General features: G+C 32.3%; 1 protein-coding gene across 5 annotated transcripts in view; it reads left to right on the top strand.

Annotated features, from left to right (window-relative positions):
• The window catches only part of LOC138712041 (EGFR adapter protein-like), a 1,474,549-nt gene extending 1,459,037 nt beyond the window's left edge, over positions 1 to 15,512 (top strand). For 3 of the 5 annotated variants that reach the window (XM_069843434.1, XM_069843431.1, XM_069843433.1), the window contains one exon: positions 1,078 to 15,512. In XM_069843434.1, the coding sequence (XP_069699535.1) occupies positions 1,078 to 1,287 (210 nt within the window). In that variant the 3' untranslated portion in view covers positions 1,288 to 15,512. The remainder of the gene's footprint in view (positions 1 to 1,077) is intronic. The other 2 variants (XR_011335594.1, XR_011335593.1) reach the window with 2 other exon arrangements.
• The last annotated feature ends 1,617 nt before the right edge of the window (positions 15,513 to 17,129 follow it).

Genomic DNA, 17,129 nt, shown 5'->3' with positions numbered 1-17,129 from the left:
TAATTAGCATATCTACGAGACTTCACACTCCTACAATCATTATAGTCCATGCTGTGTCACCGTCAGTTTAATTATAACCACCTGGTATTTATTAAATTTGACTACAATCTATACTGTATAAAGTGCTATTCACACCTCAAATCAGCGTCATATACTCCATAAAGATTGTACAGTGAAACCTCTCATTTACGGACATTGAAGGGATGTACCGGTAACAATCTGTCCGCATCTGGGAAGTGTCCTTTATTGGGAAGGAGGCTCGCCAATCTAACAGTAAATTTATAATATGCATTATGTATCCCTTCACGCTTTAAATGAAATGTATTACTGTAGTTTAATTCTAAATATAGCATACTGCACTACAGTAAATTCTTTGCAACTTTGAACTACGGTAGATAAGACCGAAAAAGGAAAATACTGTACTGTGCCATGCAATTTTATTCTAGGTCTACAGTTACGCAGTACTGTAATTTACAGTTTTCAAATTAACCTTTACGTTCAGGTGCCATGTCTCTCGAAACAGAACAACTTATTGAAGTGAAGAGAATAATCCTACTAATTCTATCATGTGCCGAATACAATTTCACGATCGCAGAAACCTTGGACCCATCAGACAGGTTAAATTTTATTACTTTGTTTATCCACCCGCTTCCAGTTAACAAGGAGTAGCCGGCTGGGCTAGTGGTAGTCTACGAGATCCTTATTATCTTCTTTCATGTTAAGGAATTTCTGTACAGTTCTCAAAACTAAATTTTCCATAGTTGTAACACATTAGGTCTTGAAATCCAAGTTCTGCCCGCAGTCAGGAGGTAAAGCAAGCTTTAGGACTGTGAAATAGCTGTCCATGTCTATGTCTGAGAGTGTCCGTAAGCGAGAGTTAAATCCATGTCTATGTCTGAGAGTGTCCGTAAGCGAGAGTTAAATTTATCATTATTCCTATATTATTTCAGTTGGGACATAAAAATCTGTCCGTATATGAGGAGTGTCCGTATCTCGGGGGGTGTTCGTAAGGAGAGGTTTCACTGTACATTGCTGTATTGTGTTTTTTAATACTTATTATTATTGTGTTGTTTGCAGGGATTCACAAAAGAGTTCTCGACGCTCACAGCACTGATTACCCATCACTCAGTGATGCCAGAACTTCTGCCTTGTCCGCTCTCTCTGAGTCGCTATAATCCTAGTTTTGCTAAATCGGACTCCAGTCGAGATTTTGCCGACATTGACTCTGATCCTGATTACAACACATTAGCAGATTTCCGTAAAATGATGGCTGACCTTAATGTGTAACAAAGAAGACCGACAGCAGCTTCATGGGTGATCTCAGTGTACAGTTCAATGTGTTAACTTGTGCTCTTCGAGACCTTCAGAAAATAAACATCTCTACGTGTTTAATGATCTTTGTGCCATAAACAAAAGCAGTTGACTTACTTCTACTATAGCTACAGCAGGAAAATTTCCTCAACAAAACATCTGTTGCTTCAAGCAAGAATGATGCTTATGCCGTATACTGCATATCCTCGTGTGCTATGATTACCAGAGTGCTCTTGGATATACAAACCGTAAGTAAGTATGCGTCCTCGTGTTTAAGTGATCATCACTGTATCTTACAGTAACCCTCTAGCAGCCACATGGAGAAGGTGCATATGTTAGCCCAGTTACCTGTTTGATTTCCGATACGGAAGAGACTATTTTCTTTATCCATGTTTAAAAAGACTCTAGATCCAGTGTACTTTTCATCGTAGATAGAGAGGCATTTACTTCACGGATTTGGTAACTTTCAACCACATTGATATTATCTGGGACAAGCACGTAAGTGAGAAGGACTACGAAATAAGTTTTAGAAGTGACATTTGTGATGATAAGCAAAGAAGCTACATATGACATGCTTTCAAGTGTAGATTGATATTTTTTCAGGCAGCTAGAGGGTTCTTACATATAAAATGCATTACCGAAAAGGAAGAAAGTAAATGTAACATTAATTTTAGCTCTGTTTCACAACATCAGCCTTTTTCTCAAATTGCCATCTACCTAGAATTATTATCACTCGTTATAATATTGTAACAAATTGGTTGAAAGATTGTGTGGTCCACGTGGGTAGAAGTCCATATTATTTCTTACACATAACATTTTTTTTTATTTCAATTTTGTGATGATAATAATATGAATCAAGAAAGAGGAACCATAACCGAAAAGAAATTCGAAGGGACTGATCTCCTATAAAACTAACACAATGCAGTAACTCCTAGTTGTTTTCTGCACTGGTATTAAGGATTATTAAATGGTAGAATTCCAATAATGGAAGCAGGAGTATAAGAAAAGCTATTCAGCATTGCCTTTATTAATCACAAATTTGACTTTGGTTTTACCGGGATTTGAATTTGGGTATCTTGTGTGGAAATTCTTAGAAAAGAATGATAACCATTAAAAAGGCTGTATAAAATTTGCAAATAGATACTCTGGTTTCATATAAGCCTATTCTTAATTTTTAACTGCAATTTCCTTCAAGATATTTGACAAACAGATACTCTGATTTCATATATCCTTTTGGGGAGCTACAATAGGTAGCAAAATCCGGTTATGAAAGCCAGCTATAACGGCTGGGGGGATCATTGTGCTTACCACACGATACCTCCATTCTAGTTGGATGACCGTCCACCTCTTGGTGGCATGTGGACGTGAGGCCAACAGCCGGCTGGTTGGTCATGGTCCTTCATGGGCTGTCATGCCTCGGATTATTATTATTATTATTATTATTAATAATGAATAAGTTTGAATATATTTCTTTGCATCGCGTCATGTGCTTAGATCGACTTTGATGACATCATCAATGTTTTCTCTGTGAAGAAAGTGCGAAGGTAATCTTTATAATTCACAAGTAAGATGCATGTATTTTGATTCCAGTAATTTAATATTTTCTGAATTGTAACATATCATTTAAAACTATTTTAAACTAAACATGACCTGTATAATAGCTGCGCATAAACTGGTTGTGGGAGTTAGGGGGAGGAGGGAGCGGCAAATTTTAACACTGCCTAGGGGTGGCACTGTACCTAATTCCGGCCCTGGGGATCAACAAAAACTAGTGAACAATCACAAATTTATTTGATTGTTGTGACTAAGAGCCATGTATGAAACACATAACAATCAATTAGGAATAGTGTTCTGAAAATTATCTGTTTAATGCTTGCTCAAATTCATTTCAATTGGGGTACAAATTAAACCTCACAGTTTAATCCAAACTTTTTAAGTTAATCTTCACCTTATAGTCTGCAAACCAAAGAGGACACAACGCCTGCACACAACACAACAAGGAGTCAACACAAACATAGAATCCACAATATATTCAGCATGTAAACCATAGTATTGCCGGAATATGCTGTGATGTCATTTTCACCTGAAAACTTAGCGACATCGACATCTTTTTTTTTCCTTCAATTTTTTAAATGTATTTATATATCTTTTTATTTTCTATTGAAGACTCTGTAATGCGCAGGGCCTATAACATAAATTACCTTTGTTACTGGTGTTAATCAATACTACTGTAGACACAGAAAGGGAATTGTCACAGAAACGTGAACGAAAATAGTTTTCGTTTATTTAATTTTGTGTCAAGTCAAATTAACTGAAGAATAAATAATATGTGAATGATTCTGTAACAATTTGAAACCAGGTGGTAAATTATCGACTGGAAGAAACAAGATGACTGGAAAGATCTCTCAAGAGGCTTCTAGACAGATACACTGGAGCCGAAATGGACCATCTTTTGGTTTATATTCATGACTGAATAATAAATAAATGTATTTATGTACGGTAATTCTTGTAATTCTATTCATTTTGCTGATGCTATGGTAATAATAGCAAATTCAGAAGACGAACCTAAAAACAGACATAAATTCAATATGAGAATTATAACATCAATAAAACCAGAGAAAAAATATCAGAACCGAAATTGTAATTTAGCCTCAGTGTTTTTATGGTTACTGTCTTATCTTTGAAGCCAAGGTACACGAGTTCAATCCTAGTCGAGAGTGATGGATTTTAAGTTAGAAAAGTTCCAAAATTCGGCTTTCATCAGATGACGAAGTAAAGCTGTTGATTTCATGAAATATATTTATTTACTGCATGTAAGATGTCCTTTTGTTCACGAATAGAGATTAATAAAGATAAAGATTTATATGTCCAGGAATCGTTACTTCGTCGTGAACTCTTCATAACTGATAGACAATTGGGGAGACCTCTGTTGGAGAAGAGTGAGAAGATGTCTATTTATAATCTCACTGGTCAACAGATCTGTCTGCGTATTGATTCCTCCAGTTTATTACTATGAAGTAAGCAAATTTAAAATGGGTGTCAAACTGTGACCAGTTGAGAAGAGCCATTTGGGTTAGTTGTCAGGTATGCCTACTTGATACTAGAAACTAACCTACAATTAAAATGTAGTAATTATTCAAGTACTTGGTCAAATATTATTTATAACAGTGCACTTGAACGATTATTAAATTTTAATTATGTTTTTTAAAGAATCTGGGAAACAAAACAAGATTACAAAAAGAAATAAATCAGATATCAATCTCGCATTGATCAAACGAGTCGGAAAAAGCACAATAATTATATTTCCATCTTGACATCACTGTCCGTTCGCTTAAGATCCTAATCTACAACATACAAATAAAAGCCTAATCATTATAGTTGATGATGATGATGAAAATATTGCTACTGTCATGTTCATGGGACCACTAGAAATACTGAACTGACTTCCTTCCTCTTTTAAGCTTGCTTTATTTCTTAGCTGTCTTGTGTTTGTATGATATAAATTAGTTTCCTTAATTTATAAGGACAGTAATAATGTGACAAACTGTTTGGAAACTCAAAAATGTTGTATTTTAGATGGGAAAAAAAACACACTGGTCTTTCTGTTCAACGCTATCAGGTGTTCTAAGAATATATTAAAACAAATAGAAAAAACGTGAAAATAAAACAGAAAGTTTAAATGCTACTGAGAAAATTTCAATAAACCAGGAATCATTGTTACATTCTATTACTTAATTGTTAATCGTATATTTTAATAAAACTGGACGACTGAAATATATAGAGTCTCCCTCCACTACATTCTTTAGAAACATATTAAACTTTTCCATAATTTTTTATGAAATGTTGTGAAAGTTTAAGAATACATGGCAGCCTTTAATACAAACTCAATATTCGTGTCTGAACTTAACCTGAAAAGATAACTGCCTTCTTCAGAGAAATTTGAAACAATTAAACCTTTCGCCAACAAAATTAGCAGCAAAATTCCTACAGATGTAGCTGCAGATATAACAAAATTTAGTGCCGGGAAAAATATGCTAAAAGTTCCAAATCAAATCTAGATCTACGAGGATAAAAAACGCAAAATTTGAATACCAGTATTTAGAACGAGGATGGGATGCAAGGGAGTTGAATCTTATTTTCTTAGATTTTACTTTGCAAAGTTTGTCAAACTAAAAAACACTCTTAGAATGCTCAATACACCATTTCCTTAGAGACAAACTAAAGATATGGATTGCTTCTCTGAGGAAATATGAAGCAATTCAAAACTCTGAATAAAGGCAGAATACCGGTACTTTTACCAAGGACTATTTGAAATCTTTTCCTTGCTTGGAACGGATACATGTAGCTGAAACAAAGAAAGAAAGAAATAAAGCTGCAACTCCTGCTAAAAAATCTTTACCATTAAAGTACCGGAGCATTTATTTAAAAGAAATACTGATCTTAGAATTGTTAATTTTCCTTGAAATATAACTTTCTGAATTTCCGTAAAATAAAGAAAGATAGAAATCACGAGACAGTTCATAGTGCTACAAATAGTAAATAAATTTTGTTGACCCAAATCGCGCACATTGAACACATATTTTAATTTTTATACCTAAAAGAACAATTGTAGATAATATTCTATGGTAGTGGCTAAAAGAAGTAAATAAAGTACGTAAAAAGCATAATGCACAGATTTCAATGGTGATATCAGAATTTAGAATATTGGTGTCATGTAGTAACAAGCTTCTTTAAGAAGCCCAGAGCTTGTATGTGTGTGTGCGTGAGGTTGAGTCATTGTGTACATTGTGATATGCTTTTAATTTGTAAAAAATAATAATAATAAATAAATAAAGTAATAGTGATGGCAACTGACACTTAACCTTTGAAGAATTCAGAACTGAGTTTATCAGATATGTTGACGTTTTCAAATGCTCACTGAAGGTGAACTAACGGAATAAATTGTAGTCATCTTTATATATATATATTATATCAAGTGCCGACATTGTGTCCGAGAATTCACATGCAACTTCCTTAGTAGTTCACAATGCGACAACCAAATAGTGTTGCAAAAGACTATATTTTTAAAGATTGTGAAAAAAATAATGATATGGGGAAAAAAGTGAAACATAAAATAAATGTTGATATTTCATGTAACATTTCGCTAACTCACATAAAATGCAGTAACTGGACATGTGTTTTGGTGTAGTGATGTAAGTAACAAAGTTTGCATAGCTAGCGCCTATTAATCAAAGTTTTTCCAAATAGTGTTTTGCAAGAAAACATATATATAATATATATTATATTGGCATTCATGACCTTTGTCCTTCACATACTGTTGTTGATAAAGTATTGCGGCTGACAATGGGAATGGATTGCATTTGTTTTGTAAGGTATTCTGTAAAACCAGTTATTTCTGGTGATCGTTAAAATTTGTGTGAGATTTTATTTCTTGAGTTTCTTTGAATTTCTCATTATGACCTATCAGTACAGTAAGCGAGATCGTGGCTTATGTACAACCAAAGCAAGAATTGTATATGTATTTCAAATTTTAATGTAGAAATGAATTCAGGTAATGTACTGCACAAAATCTGCTTTTAAATTAATTACTTTCTTTTTCTTCTTCTTCTTTTTCTTCTTCTTCTTCTTCTTCTTCTTCTTCTTCTGCTTCTTCATGTAATCCTAACATCTACTGTTAAATGGTTTAAAATATAGCGAAGAAACATTATTATTGGATGTTTCAACAAGATCTGATAGCATAAGATTGACTTGATTAATTAAAAACTCATAATCCTATGTTTTTAGACAACCTGTTAGGTTTAGAAATATCACTACTTAGTAAATCTATTTTAATTTATTTCTAGTACCGTAAATGGGTGTGGCAGTTGTCTATGTATAACATGTTTCTGAACTAATTCTAACCAATTTTTGTTTTTGATTCGATTCCAACAAAAATTACATGTGCGTCTAGTTTACTAGATCTGAAATCTTCACCTGGAAAAGAAATTTCACAGTCACATCTTTCCCTACAATAATAATAATACCAATTTTATACTTTGTGAAATGTCTAAGATAGCTTAATAAAATGTTAGTATTAATCCATAACCATAAATTTTGTACTTCGGTCTTGTGCAGTTCCTGAGCATTTCAATATTACTACCCAATGGATTGCTAACATGATATAGCAGATAAATCATTTTGATAAGTTAATAATTTGGTCTGTAACCTTAGTACACCACTTCTTGGTAATACTATTTCTTTCAGGCTATTTGCACAGATTATTCGTAGGTATAACTCGACCGAGGGGAGTGGAGACATGGGTGTAATGTGAACTATCGCGATGATGCTATATGAACGCAGGAGAAGTACAAGTGGCGCTCCGGGCTGCAGGACTCCACTGGTCTTGGTCGAGTAATAACATTCCGTCTGTTTTAGATACGTTTAAAGAAAAACGGGTACATACTTGCATAATTTGCTTTGAAGACAAACAAATCATCAATTTCTCTTTGCTGAGTTTGAAAACTTTACTTGAAAAATATTATCGGAATATTAACAAGATTATATAAATTATAAAAAGTGACAATTTCCCCATTTACTTATATTTTCTGCCATATTTTACTTTTAATTTATTTAAATTATCTGGTACCAAAGCGAAGTTATATTTACAAAATCATTACCCACTTAGAAACTCTTTAAAAATTTGAAGCTTGGTTGTACAGCACTACATTGTTTTAAAATATCACTGACTAATATTCTTTACTTATCCTGTTTGGAATACTTAGAAGACTAGTATCTTCCTTTTAAGTAAATGCATGCAATGGTCGACCCCTCCATTACGTTTAGTTTTGATACTAGGGTTACATGAATAGCAAAGTTTTTTCTCGTTTCCAATATCCTAACGCAGTTTACAGATTTTTTTCTAAGTTTCTTTACCTTCCTCACATTGTCTTCTGCAATGTACAGGTGATATCCACGTAAATTACGTACAGTAATTAATTTAAGATATTGAAGACTTTATGGATATTTGTTTGAAACTCAAGGAATAAATACCACTAAGAGAGCATCAGATTATATATTATCATGTGTAAGATTTGTTGTAAAAAGGAAGAAAAACATTATCAAACGCTTGAGAATAAGAAAGAAAAGTTTATCCTTTTGTTTTGTGTTCTATTATTCGTTGTGACCTAGTCTTGTACAGGCAATGAACTTTTTAATTATTTTTGTTTCTGTAAATAGTCTAAAATCGCTGCTTGCTTTAGCTTGCCATGAACATGGCCAACAAAAATCTGGTCCGCTAAATGCTTTTGTAAACTCAATGAACAATATATCGCTGGCCTAAACCAAGCTTTATTTAGTGAGTCACTGAGTCATGGTCAAAAACAAGTGAATGAAGTGTCGTGCAGAGTATGATGCTAGTCAAGGACTGTGTTAACTCAAAACTCTCACTATGCATCATCACGTTTAAGTCATCAGTGTAAGATCTTCAGTTTTTTTTAATGCACACAGATTTGTGGAGATTGTTCTTGGGTGTAGATGTTTCTGATTTCGTAGAGAATCCATAGAATATGAATACATTACCGAGAGTAGAAAGATTGCTGTCCAGAAACAGAATCTAATCGTATCTTTTGATGAAAGAGCATAAAGAAACTTGGTATTTCACTTAAATCAGTAATTTTTCAGTATCTTTGGGAGCTAAAACACCAGTGATTAACTTCTTACTGTCTGATGACGTTCTCATTGTAGATGTGCCAAGTTAATAATGTTTAAAAATGTTAATGTCCTTTGTCAGTTATGTAGGTGTAAAATTGCTTTATAGCTTTACAAAAAAAGACATTTGTTGGACTCAGAATTTGTGCTCTTTCATGTTGTTTCCAGTTGACTCCTTTCTTGTATTAATTATACAAATGCGTCAGATTATTCCAATACAAGTTTTCTCTTTACAGTAATTCTGAAAAATTTCATTTTCCACCACTAATTTCTTTTTAATTTCTGCCTCCTGTTTGAGTCCTTAGAATCCGTCATATCTTCCTCTTCCTAACTACTGCTTCTCGTTAAGTTTGTAATTTACAATTCAGTAGTTTTCTTTTAAATTTATATTTATTGTTCAATATAAATTTACTTGGTTCAGTTTCATGAATCTGATAAGAATGGAATTACGATTGTTTTATCACTTTCTGTGTATTATAGGTGTTCTTCCAATTGAAGACCTGAATTGACAAACATCTCAAGTCCAAAATTACCGAATTTGACTTTTTACCTGACAATGCTGTGTTTTGCATAGACTACCATCATGTAAGTCCGACTCTAAGCTTGTGTTTTTAATCATACAGATATTTATTTTAATACTCTTATATTACAAGCCTATGTAGAATTCTTGCTCTCCTCAACAGTTTATTTTAAGGGACTTCGGATGTTTGTCAATTCAGGTCTTCAATTTCAATTTGAATTTCAATGTTGTTGTTCATCTTGTTACATGATAGGCCCCAGTGGTCTACTACAGCCTCATTCCATATAGTTGTACTCTCTTACTCCTTGTACTAGAGTCCTGCTATGATCAGTTTCCATTATTCTTCTGTGTCTGCTGTTTTTTTTTTTTTGTTTTGTTTTTATGTCTTTTCACACCCATTTGACGAAGATCATCTTCCAGGTTGTTCAGCCAGTGTAAGTATGTTTTCCCTCTTCTTCTACTGCCTCCTGATTTTTCATAAATTACCTTATTTGGGGCTCCATGCTATCTTAATCTAGCTTCCTTAATTTATAATATTATCTCATATTCATCATGTAACTGTGTTAAGTTCATCGTTTGTTGTGATTCTCCATTGTCCGTTGATGGTAATTTTACAATATATTTTTCTTAGAATTTTCCTCTCCCCAGCTCCCACATCTTGCTCATCAGCTTAGTTAGGGTTCATGTGTCGCAGAATATGTTATTACTGGTGTAATCATAGTCTTACACAATAAAAGCTTTGCATTTGTTGTGAAATGTCTGAACTGTAAGATCTTCTGTAATGCAAATGTGCACATACTGCCAGCAGATATCCTTGCTTTTAAGTCAGTTTTGATTTTAATTTATTTCTATGAGTAATGTCCCAGGTATTTAAAATTATCAATGATAAGAAAGTCTCTATTTAACTTATTAATTCGAGTTTCTCTTCTTTACTGCCTTGTTTCCTTGTAGTTTTCATACATTTAATTTTTATTCATTTTGTGTTCCAGCATATGGGCTGCAGCCTCAAATTCTTCCATCGCTCCTGATTGTGCTGATTTCTTCTTGCCATAATGATATCATCTGCAGGTGTCATGTATTGTATCAGCCTTTTATGTTATTTTCTTCCAGGGATTATTCTTGTTTCTCTTGTAGCTTGTCCTAGCATCACAATAAACAGTAATGGTGGAATTAGATCTCTGTGTTAGCTTTGAAATCTTACTACTAGCTTGGTTATTCCCAGTCTCTACATTGTTATTAGTAGCTGTTCTATATAATATATATATTTGCTGTCATATGTTTTTAGAGTATTTGTCTTAACAAGAATATGTGTTCTGTTGCTGACATCCTTGTCGAAAACTATTTTGATATTCTTCTAATAATTTTTGCGTACAGAATATTGATCTTGAATTAGTTGTAATAGACTTTATAAACTTGGAGAGCAGGGCTATTCCTCTATAATTTTCGCACTTCATCTTGTCCCCTTTCTTATAAATGGGGCCCCAACTTGTTTTAGGTCTTTCCAATTACCAGCTTTATTACATTTATAATTTAAAATGTGATACAAAAACTAAATGTCACTTAAATTTCAGAGTAATTAGACAATTAGGAATAATGTTAATATAATATGAAATATGTCTGCTCAACATTGAGAATATTTAACCCAAGAGAAATCTTCATTAATCGTTTCGCTATCTGAAGCATCTACAGTTATGCTGAATGGAAGTGTATCCATTCAAATCTGCAGCCTCCATGTGTTAAGAACCTGTACAATTAACATTTATAAATTTTGTAATGTAAGTATGGGTTTCTTATTCAACAAAAAATGTTGCTGTATCTACATACACTTAAATCTACAGTATAAATTTGTAATTTCCGAAAATATGTCGTGAACTCTGAAATATATTAACTGTCCTGGTACTTATTACAGGTCATGTGGGGAATAGGGTCTCATTCATCAAGTTACGGTATAATGAAGGCTCAACAATTTCTGTCATATTAAACACATGCCTATTAAAATTATTTCAGTAAGTTAGTACGAGGAATTTTCTACTGATAAATTAGACCAGCAAAAGAGTAATGTGATAGGTTCAGTTTCTGCCACACTAGCCTCAGCTTGCACAGCAAGTTTAGGTTCGCAAATTGTCTATAGATCGACTGTAAAAAATACTCTGCTGGCCAAGAATGACTACTCCTGGCACGGACTATTATTTTAGTAGTAAAATATTTGGAATATAGTGTTTGTGGAAATTGATATTACAATTGAAATTTTTAGAATTGTTAAATTTGTAGAAGTTATTACAATTTATGAAATTCTTAGAAATCACTAAAATTCCATTATATTAAAATTAGATGCAATGGATTCATTTTTAATGATATTCAAATATCAGTAGGTTACGTAAGACAAAAACAAACTGAAGCAAACAGAATGTAAAAAGAGTCATTTAATTAACAAACACAACTGTTTAAATGTTAATGGTTTTAAATACTTTGGTTATATTTTGAGAATGAGTGTTTAAAAAATATAACATAGATTTAAAATTAAGAAATTTCTGTGTTTCCGTGACACAATAGAGGGGACCAGGGCGTCAAAAGTGACTTAAAAGTATTTTTTCCATACTCTACAGTTTATTTATTTATTGATTATTGAACATAACAGGCAAAGCCCAATTACAATGTTCAAGACTGACAAAGTAATTTATAAAGCAGAAACATTATACTATCTTGAAACATTACATTTTTTTTTTTTTCAAATGTTAGGTACCTTTTACTTAAAAACAATAAATTACAGCTGATTTTTTAAATTTCTGCAATGATAAATTAACTCATATACAGGATTAATCGTAAGTAATTGTCATTAATTTCAGTAGGTTATTCTTTGAGATATTTCAAACAAAAAATACGGTTTTTGCTTCTTTATAGAGAAAAAAATGTTTTGTATGAAACATTTCATAGCTTGTTTTGGGAAAGCCATTGATTTAATTCCCAATATGATCAATCAATTTAAAAGAGCAATGTAAAATGGTAATGAATTATTCAAAGAATTTTGTTTTGTCCCCTAAATGTGCAGAAATTTGAACCGAACAAATGTAACATTTTAAAATTCCTTTTCACAATGAAAAGTTACATTTGTTCAGGTCAAATTTATGCACATTTAAAGGCAAAAACTAAAATTCTTTCACTCATTTATTATCATAATACACTGCTCTCTTAAATTGATTGAGCATATTGGGAATTAAATCAGTGACTTTCACGCTATAAAATAATTTCGATAAGGAAGCAAAAGCAGGTAAAATTGTATTTAAAGTTTTTTTGTTTAAAATATCTCAGAGAATAACCACATGAAATTAATTACATTACTTATAGTTCACTCTATATATAAAATTGTACATTAAGAATTTAAGTAATTATAGAAGTGTAATCAGATCTAAAAACTTAAAATGGAAAATAAGTATTTACGCATGTTTTATATAGTAACTAACACATTACATTACATGGTTTCATGGACACGTATTTCACTACCTCACTGCTGAAGTGTTGGTCTAATTTTTGCCATAGATATATGTACCTACCTCACTTTATGTGGATTTTTCAGTCGTAAATTTTGCTAATTTTGTTTCATTCATACCCTGAAACTACAGAAAATACCACAACACAATTTTAACTATACAATATCTTCTTTGGTCCCGGTACCGGTACTTTTAAAATACATTTTTAATTTATTATTATATGGATATGTGATATTAACACAAATACATTTATGAAAACTTGATACAATTTGATTCTAACGGCTCTCCTAAAAGAACATTATATGACAATGCCGGTATTTGAAACATTAAAAAAATTTATGTCAGTGAATAAAGGGAATCCTGACTGAAAAAGAAGCTGTCATTAATATAGAGCACATTGATGATATTGGTATATTCAACCAGATAGAGAGAATACAGATCCTATTTGAAATGAGTCAGACACGTTGAAGGAATGTATACAGATTTCCTAAGTAATTTTGTAGTGTTGTAAGTGCGGGCAGAAGGGAAACAATTACACAGAATTACCAAGAATATATGGGCAGATCGATTTCAAATACTTGGAGGTGTCTAAGTGTAATGAAGACTAAACCACATAGTCGATTTTATTATGATAAAATTATGTATTTTTCTGCTTCTTGCAACTCTCATTTGCAATTGGTGTATTTATATGAAATGAAAATATTTTGAATTTAAGAAGTTTATGTCTGACTTGGTACGTTAAATTATAGATAAGCATATATTTTGAAATTTCTGTAAAGTTTAGAGGTAACATTTCAATAGAATGTATAAAAGAAAAGAAAGGTGAAGAAATTATTAGAAATTACCCCACATGTTCTGAAGTTTGTAAACATAATGACATAACCTAAAAGAATAAAAATAACTCTGACATAATTATAATCTTAACAATAAGCTCATTTCCTGTAACTAAAGTATTGAGCATCTCAAAATACAGTGTAGTGTATGTAACTTCATAGCAGCATTTTTCTTTGAAGAGTAGCGAAAGTCTAAACAATGAATTGAATAGACATAGGTAATGTACCATACTGGTGTCTATCAGTGTAAGATAGAGTGGTCCACTTAACGTTGTGTCCTCGTATATTTCCTGTAGCCTATGGATCTACATATTTAAATTCTAATTTTATAGACAGGTAAGCTCGAGACAGTGGGTACCATACAAAATCACACTCAATGTTCCCTAAAATAAACGAGGAATAATAATTTAAAACAGAAAAATTTGATTATTATAAATGGAATACACAAGTTTTCCAAATTTTTTATCCTTATATTCCCAGAAATATTCTTATATACCAGTACAGGTGTTTTGTTGTTTTTTTATTTCACTTTGGCTTTAGCCTACAGTACGGTATCGGTACCTACTGTGTACATCTTTTAAGGTTTATTTTATGTGTAATAGATTTAAATGTACCGGTAGTCGTGATTGTTGTCGTCATCATCATCATTCTCTTATGGTGTCATCTGATTAGAGGTTCGATTATAAATCTACCACCACTTTTTTTTTCGTTCTGTTTCCACTTTTTCTCTCTGGACTTGCATCCCGCTGAATTTCCTTTTTTCAGGTTATCCTGAATGTGGCCTACCAAGGGATTTTTTTTTCTGCCTTAAATTTGGTAATCATAAGTTTCTGACATGCTTTCTTTTTATCCATATTAAGCTTATGATTTCTGTTGCGCACATGTTATATTCTATATGAAATAAATAACTTACCCGGTATTTTTAAAATGTTTTATTCATTTATTATCGGTAGGTAATCAAGACAGAGAGACTATGTGAAGAAAACATTTGTGCACCTGTATGTTTTAGAAAATTTAAACAAGAGCTAATACAGTTTTTCACTCCGCTTTTAATCTGTCCTTGAAAAAACTTTGGTGGTTCATTTTGATAGTTAATATATTTTTTGTTTTAAATCACATTTCCTAGATCACTTGAAGAATTCACAGACTGTCATTTTTCATATCCCTGTTTAAATACATAAGCTACATTGATCCACATAAAAATATCAAAGATGGAAACATTAAGTGGCACACTCTATATAACAGACATTAATGGAAGTATATATTAATGCTTTCCATGTCATGAAATCTTCAGAGAGTACTGCAACTAGCAGTTACTGGGTATTAACTTTATTTCCTTTGCATTAAGTTACATGTGAAGTTAAAACTTACCAATATTTGTTTGTTGAGTCTGTTTTCAGTTCTTAACATAGTTTGTACTCAAATGGACTTAAAATGTCAACAGATGTTTACCTTATTATGAAACATAAATACAATTTACTATGAAGATTGGATAATTATAAAAATTTGTAACTGTCATAATAGCAAGTGTCTACTCCAGAAATCTGAATTTGTAATTGTTTGTGAACTTTTCACAGAGTGAAAAATGTCAGTTAATTTTTGGATGGTTACAGGAACCTTTGTAACGACTGGGTAAAATTATTGAAACAATAAAGGACTATGTATTTATCATAATTTGATTTCTTATATTCCAACTATTTAACCAACAAACATGTCCACAGAATAAATTTCAATTATGGATACCTATACCGATCTATATAGTACAGGATGAACTAGCCAGGGCTAGACTCCTAACTGCACTCAGTGGCTGATTCATACCTAACGAAGCGCTTTTGCAGTTAGTATTGTATAATGATGTACCAGTACTTACCGAATTCACAGTTCATGTTCGAAATGATATCCTTGTGATATCTGCAGGCTGCACATCTCCTGAAGATATATCCAACAACTTGCCGCTGTTTGTTCTCTGAAATGACTCCAATTTATGTCACGTAGAAGTTGTTTGTGAAAACGGTGTGGATTTTCACTGTCCCAATAACAATTGTTTTGAGTGTTCACGTAAGCACTGAGGTGGAACTATGCTTCGTCACTATAAAAAATTAAGATGGGGTCAAGTAGACCATCATACACTGACTGTTGGAACCACATGCAAAACCTAAGTCTGCTCTAATAATCGGGTTTCGTTAACCTCTGAATTACACGAATTTTGTAAGGTTTAAATTCTAATTGTTCCGTACCACTTACCACTGAAGACTATGACAATTCTTTCTGAAAAGGAAGTATTTTATTGTTATCCTGTTATGTGAACCTCTACAATAAATAATCACATTTTCAAGACGAATAACATATTATTAGAAGTAAAAGTTTCCCGTTTGACACTTATTGTAATCAGAATCATAGTCGTAGAGACTTCAATGCACCAATGAAAATAAACTGACCAGCAAAAATTTCCAGAATTACGGCCAACTGAAGAAAGCTGTTTGAGAAAGAGCGTGTCAGAAAAGAGTATATTGTAACTGTATGTAGGCTTAAGCATGGAGGTAAAGGGCTGAGTAAGAGGGTGAAATGTTGTATATAGACTTAAGTGCGCAGTCAAATTCTGTATTATTCTTATTATTATTATTATTATTATTATTATTATTATTATTATTATTATTATTACTATTACTATTAGTAATGCCACTGTTATTATACATACTACCAATCTATACTTATAAAATACAAAGTTGAGTAAAAAGCAAGTAAGACAATTATTTTAAAAAGTAAAAGTAAATAAGCAGGGCAGTCCCAGGTTGAAGAGAAAAGTACCAGGGCAGCGCCCTGGCCCGCCCTCATATGACTACACCTCTGGGCAAGCCTCTTTTTTGAAAACAATTTTTTTTTCGCCATATTGAATAGTGCAAAGTTTCATTTTCATTTTGGGTTGCTTACTGTGGTATTAGTTCCTAAAAGTGTCAAAAGATGGCAGAGGAGGCATGCTTTGTTGCATCTACAACGAAAACTGAGGGAAATTTGAATATGAGAGTCGGGAAAGAAAGATACTACTTACAATTGAGGAAAAGCGAGTAAAATAATACAAACATACTAAATAATAATTACAAAATAATATAAAACTTAGAAGTTACAATCAATAAATATGCAAGTGGTAAGTGAACCAATATTATAAATTACAAGAATTGCAAATTCAAACGTAAATTATAACTATACAACACTGAGGAATTTATACACGTACACACAAAGTAGAATTAAACATGAATGAGGAAAAAAGAAAACATTTTCAGAAAAATGAGT

The sequence above is a fragment of the Periplaneta americana genome, chromosome 13, assembly GCF_040183065.1.
Source record: "Periplaneta americana isolate PAMFEO1 chromosome 13, P.americana_PAMFEO1_priV1, whole genome shotgun sequence".
Lineage (NCBI taxonomy): Eukaryota > Metazoa > Arthropoda > Insecta > Blattodea > Blattidae > Periplaneta > Periplaneta americana.
The sequence above is the reverse complement of the archived record's forward strand: the minus strand, read 5'-3'. Positions and strand labels throughout refer to the sequence as shown.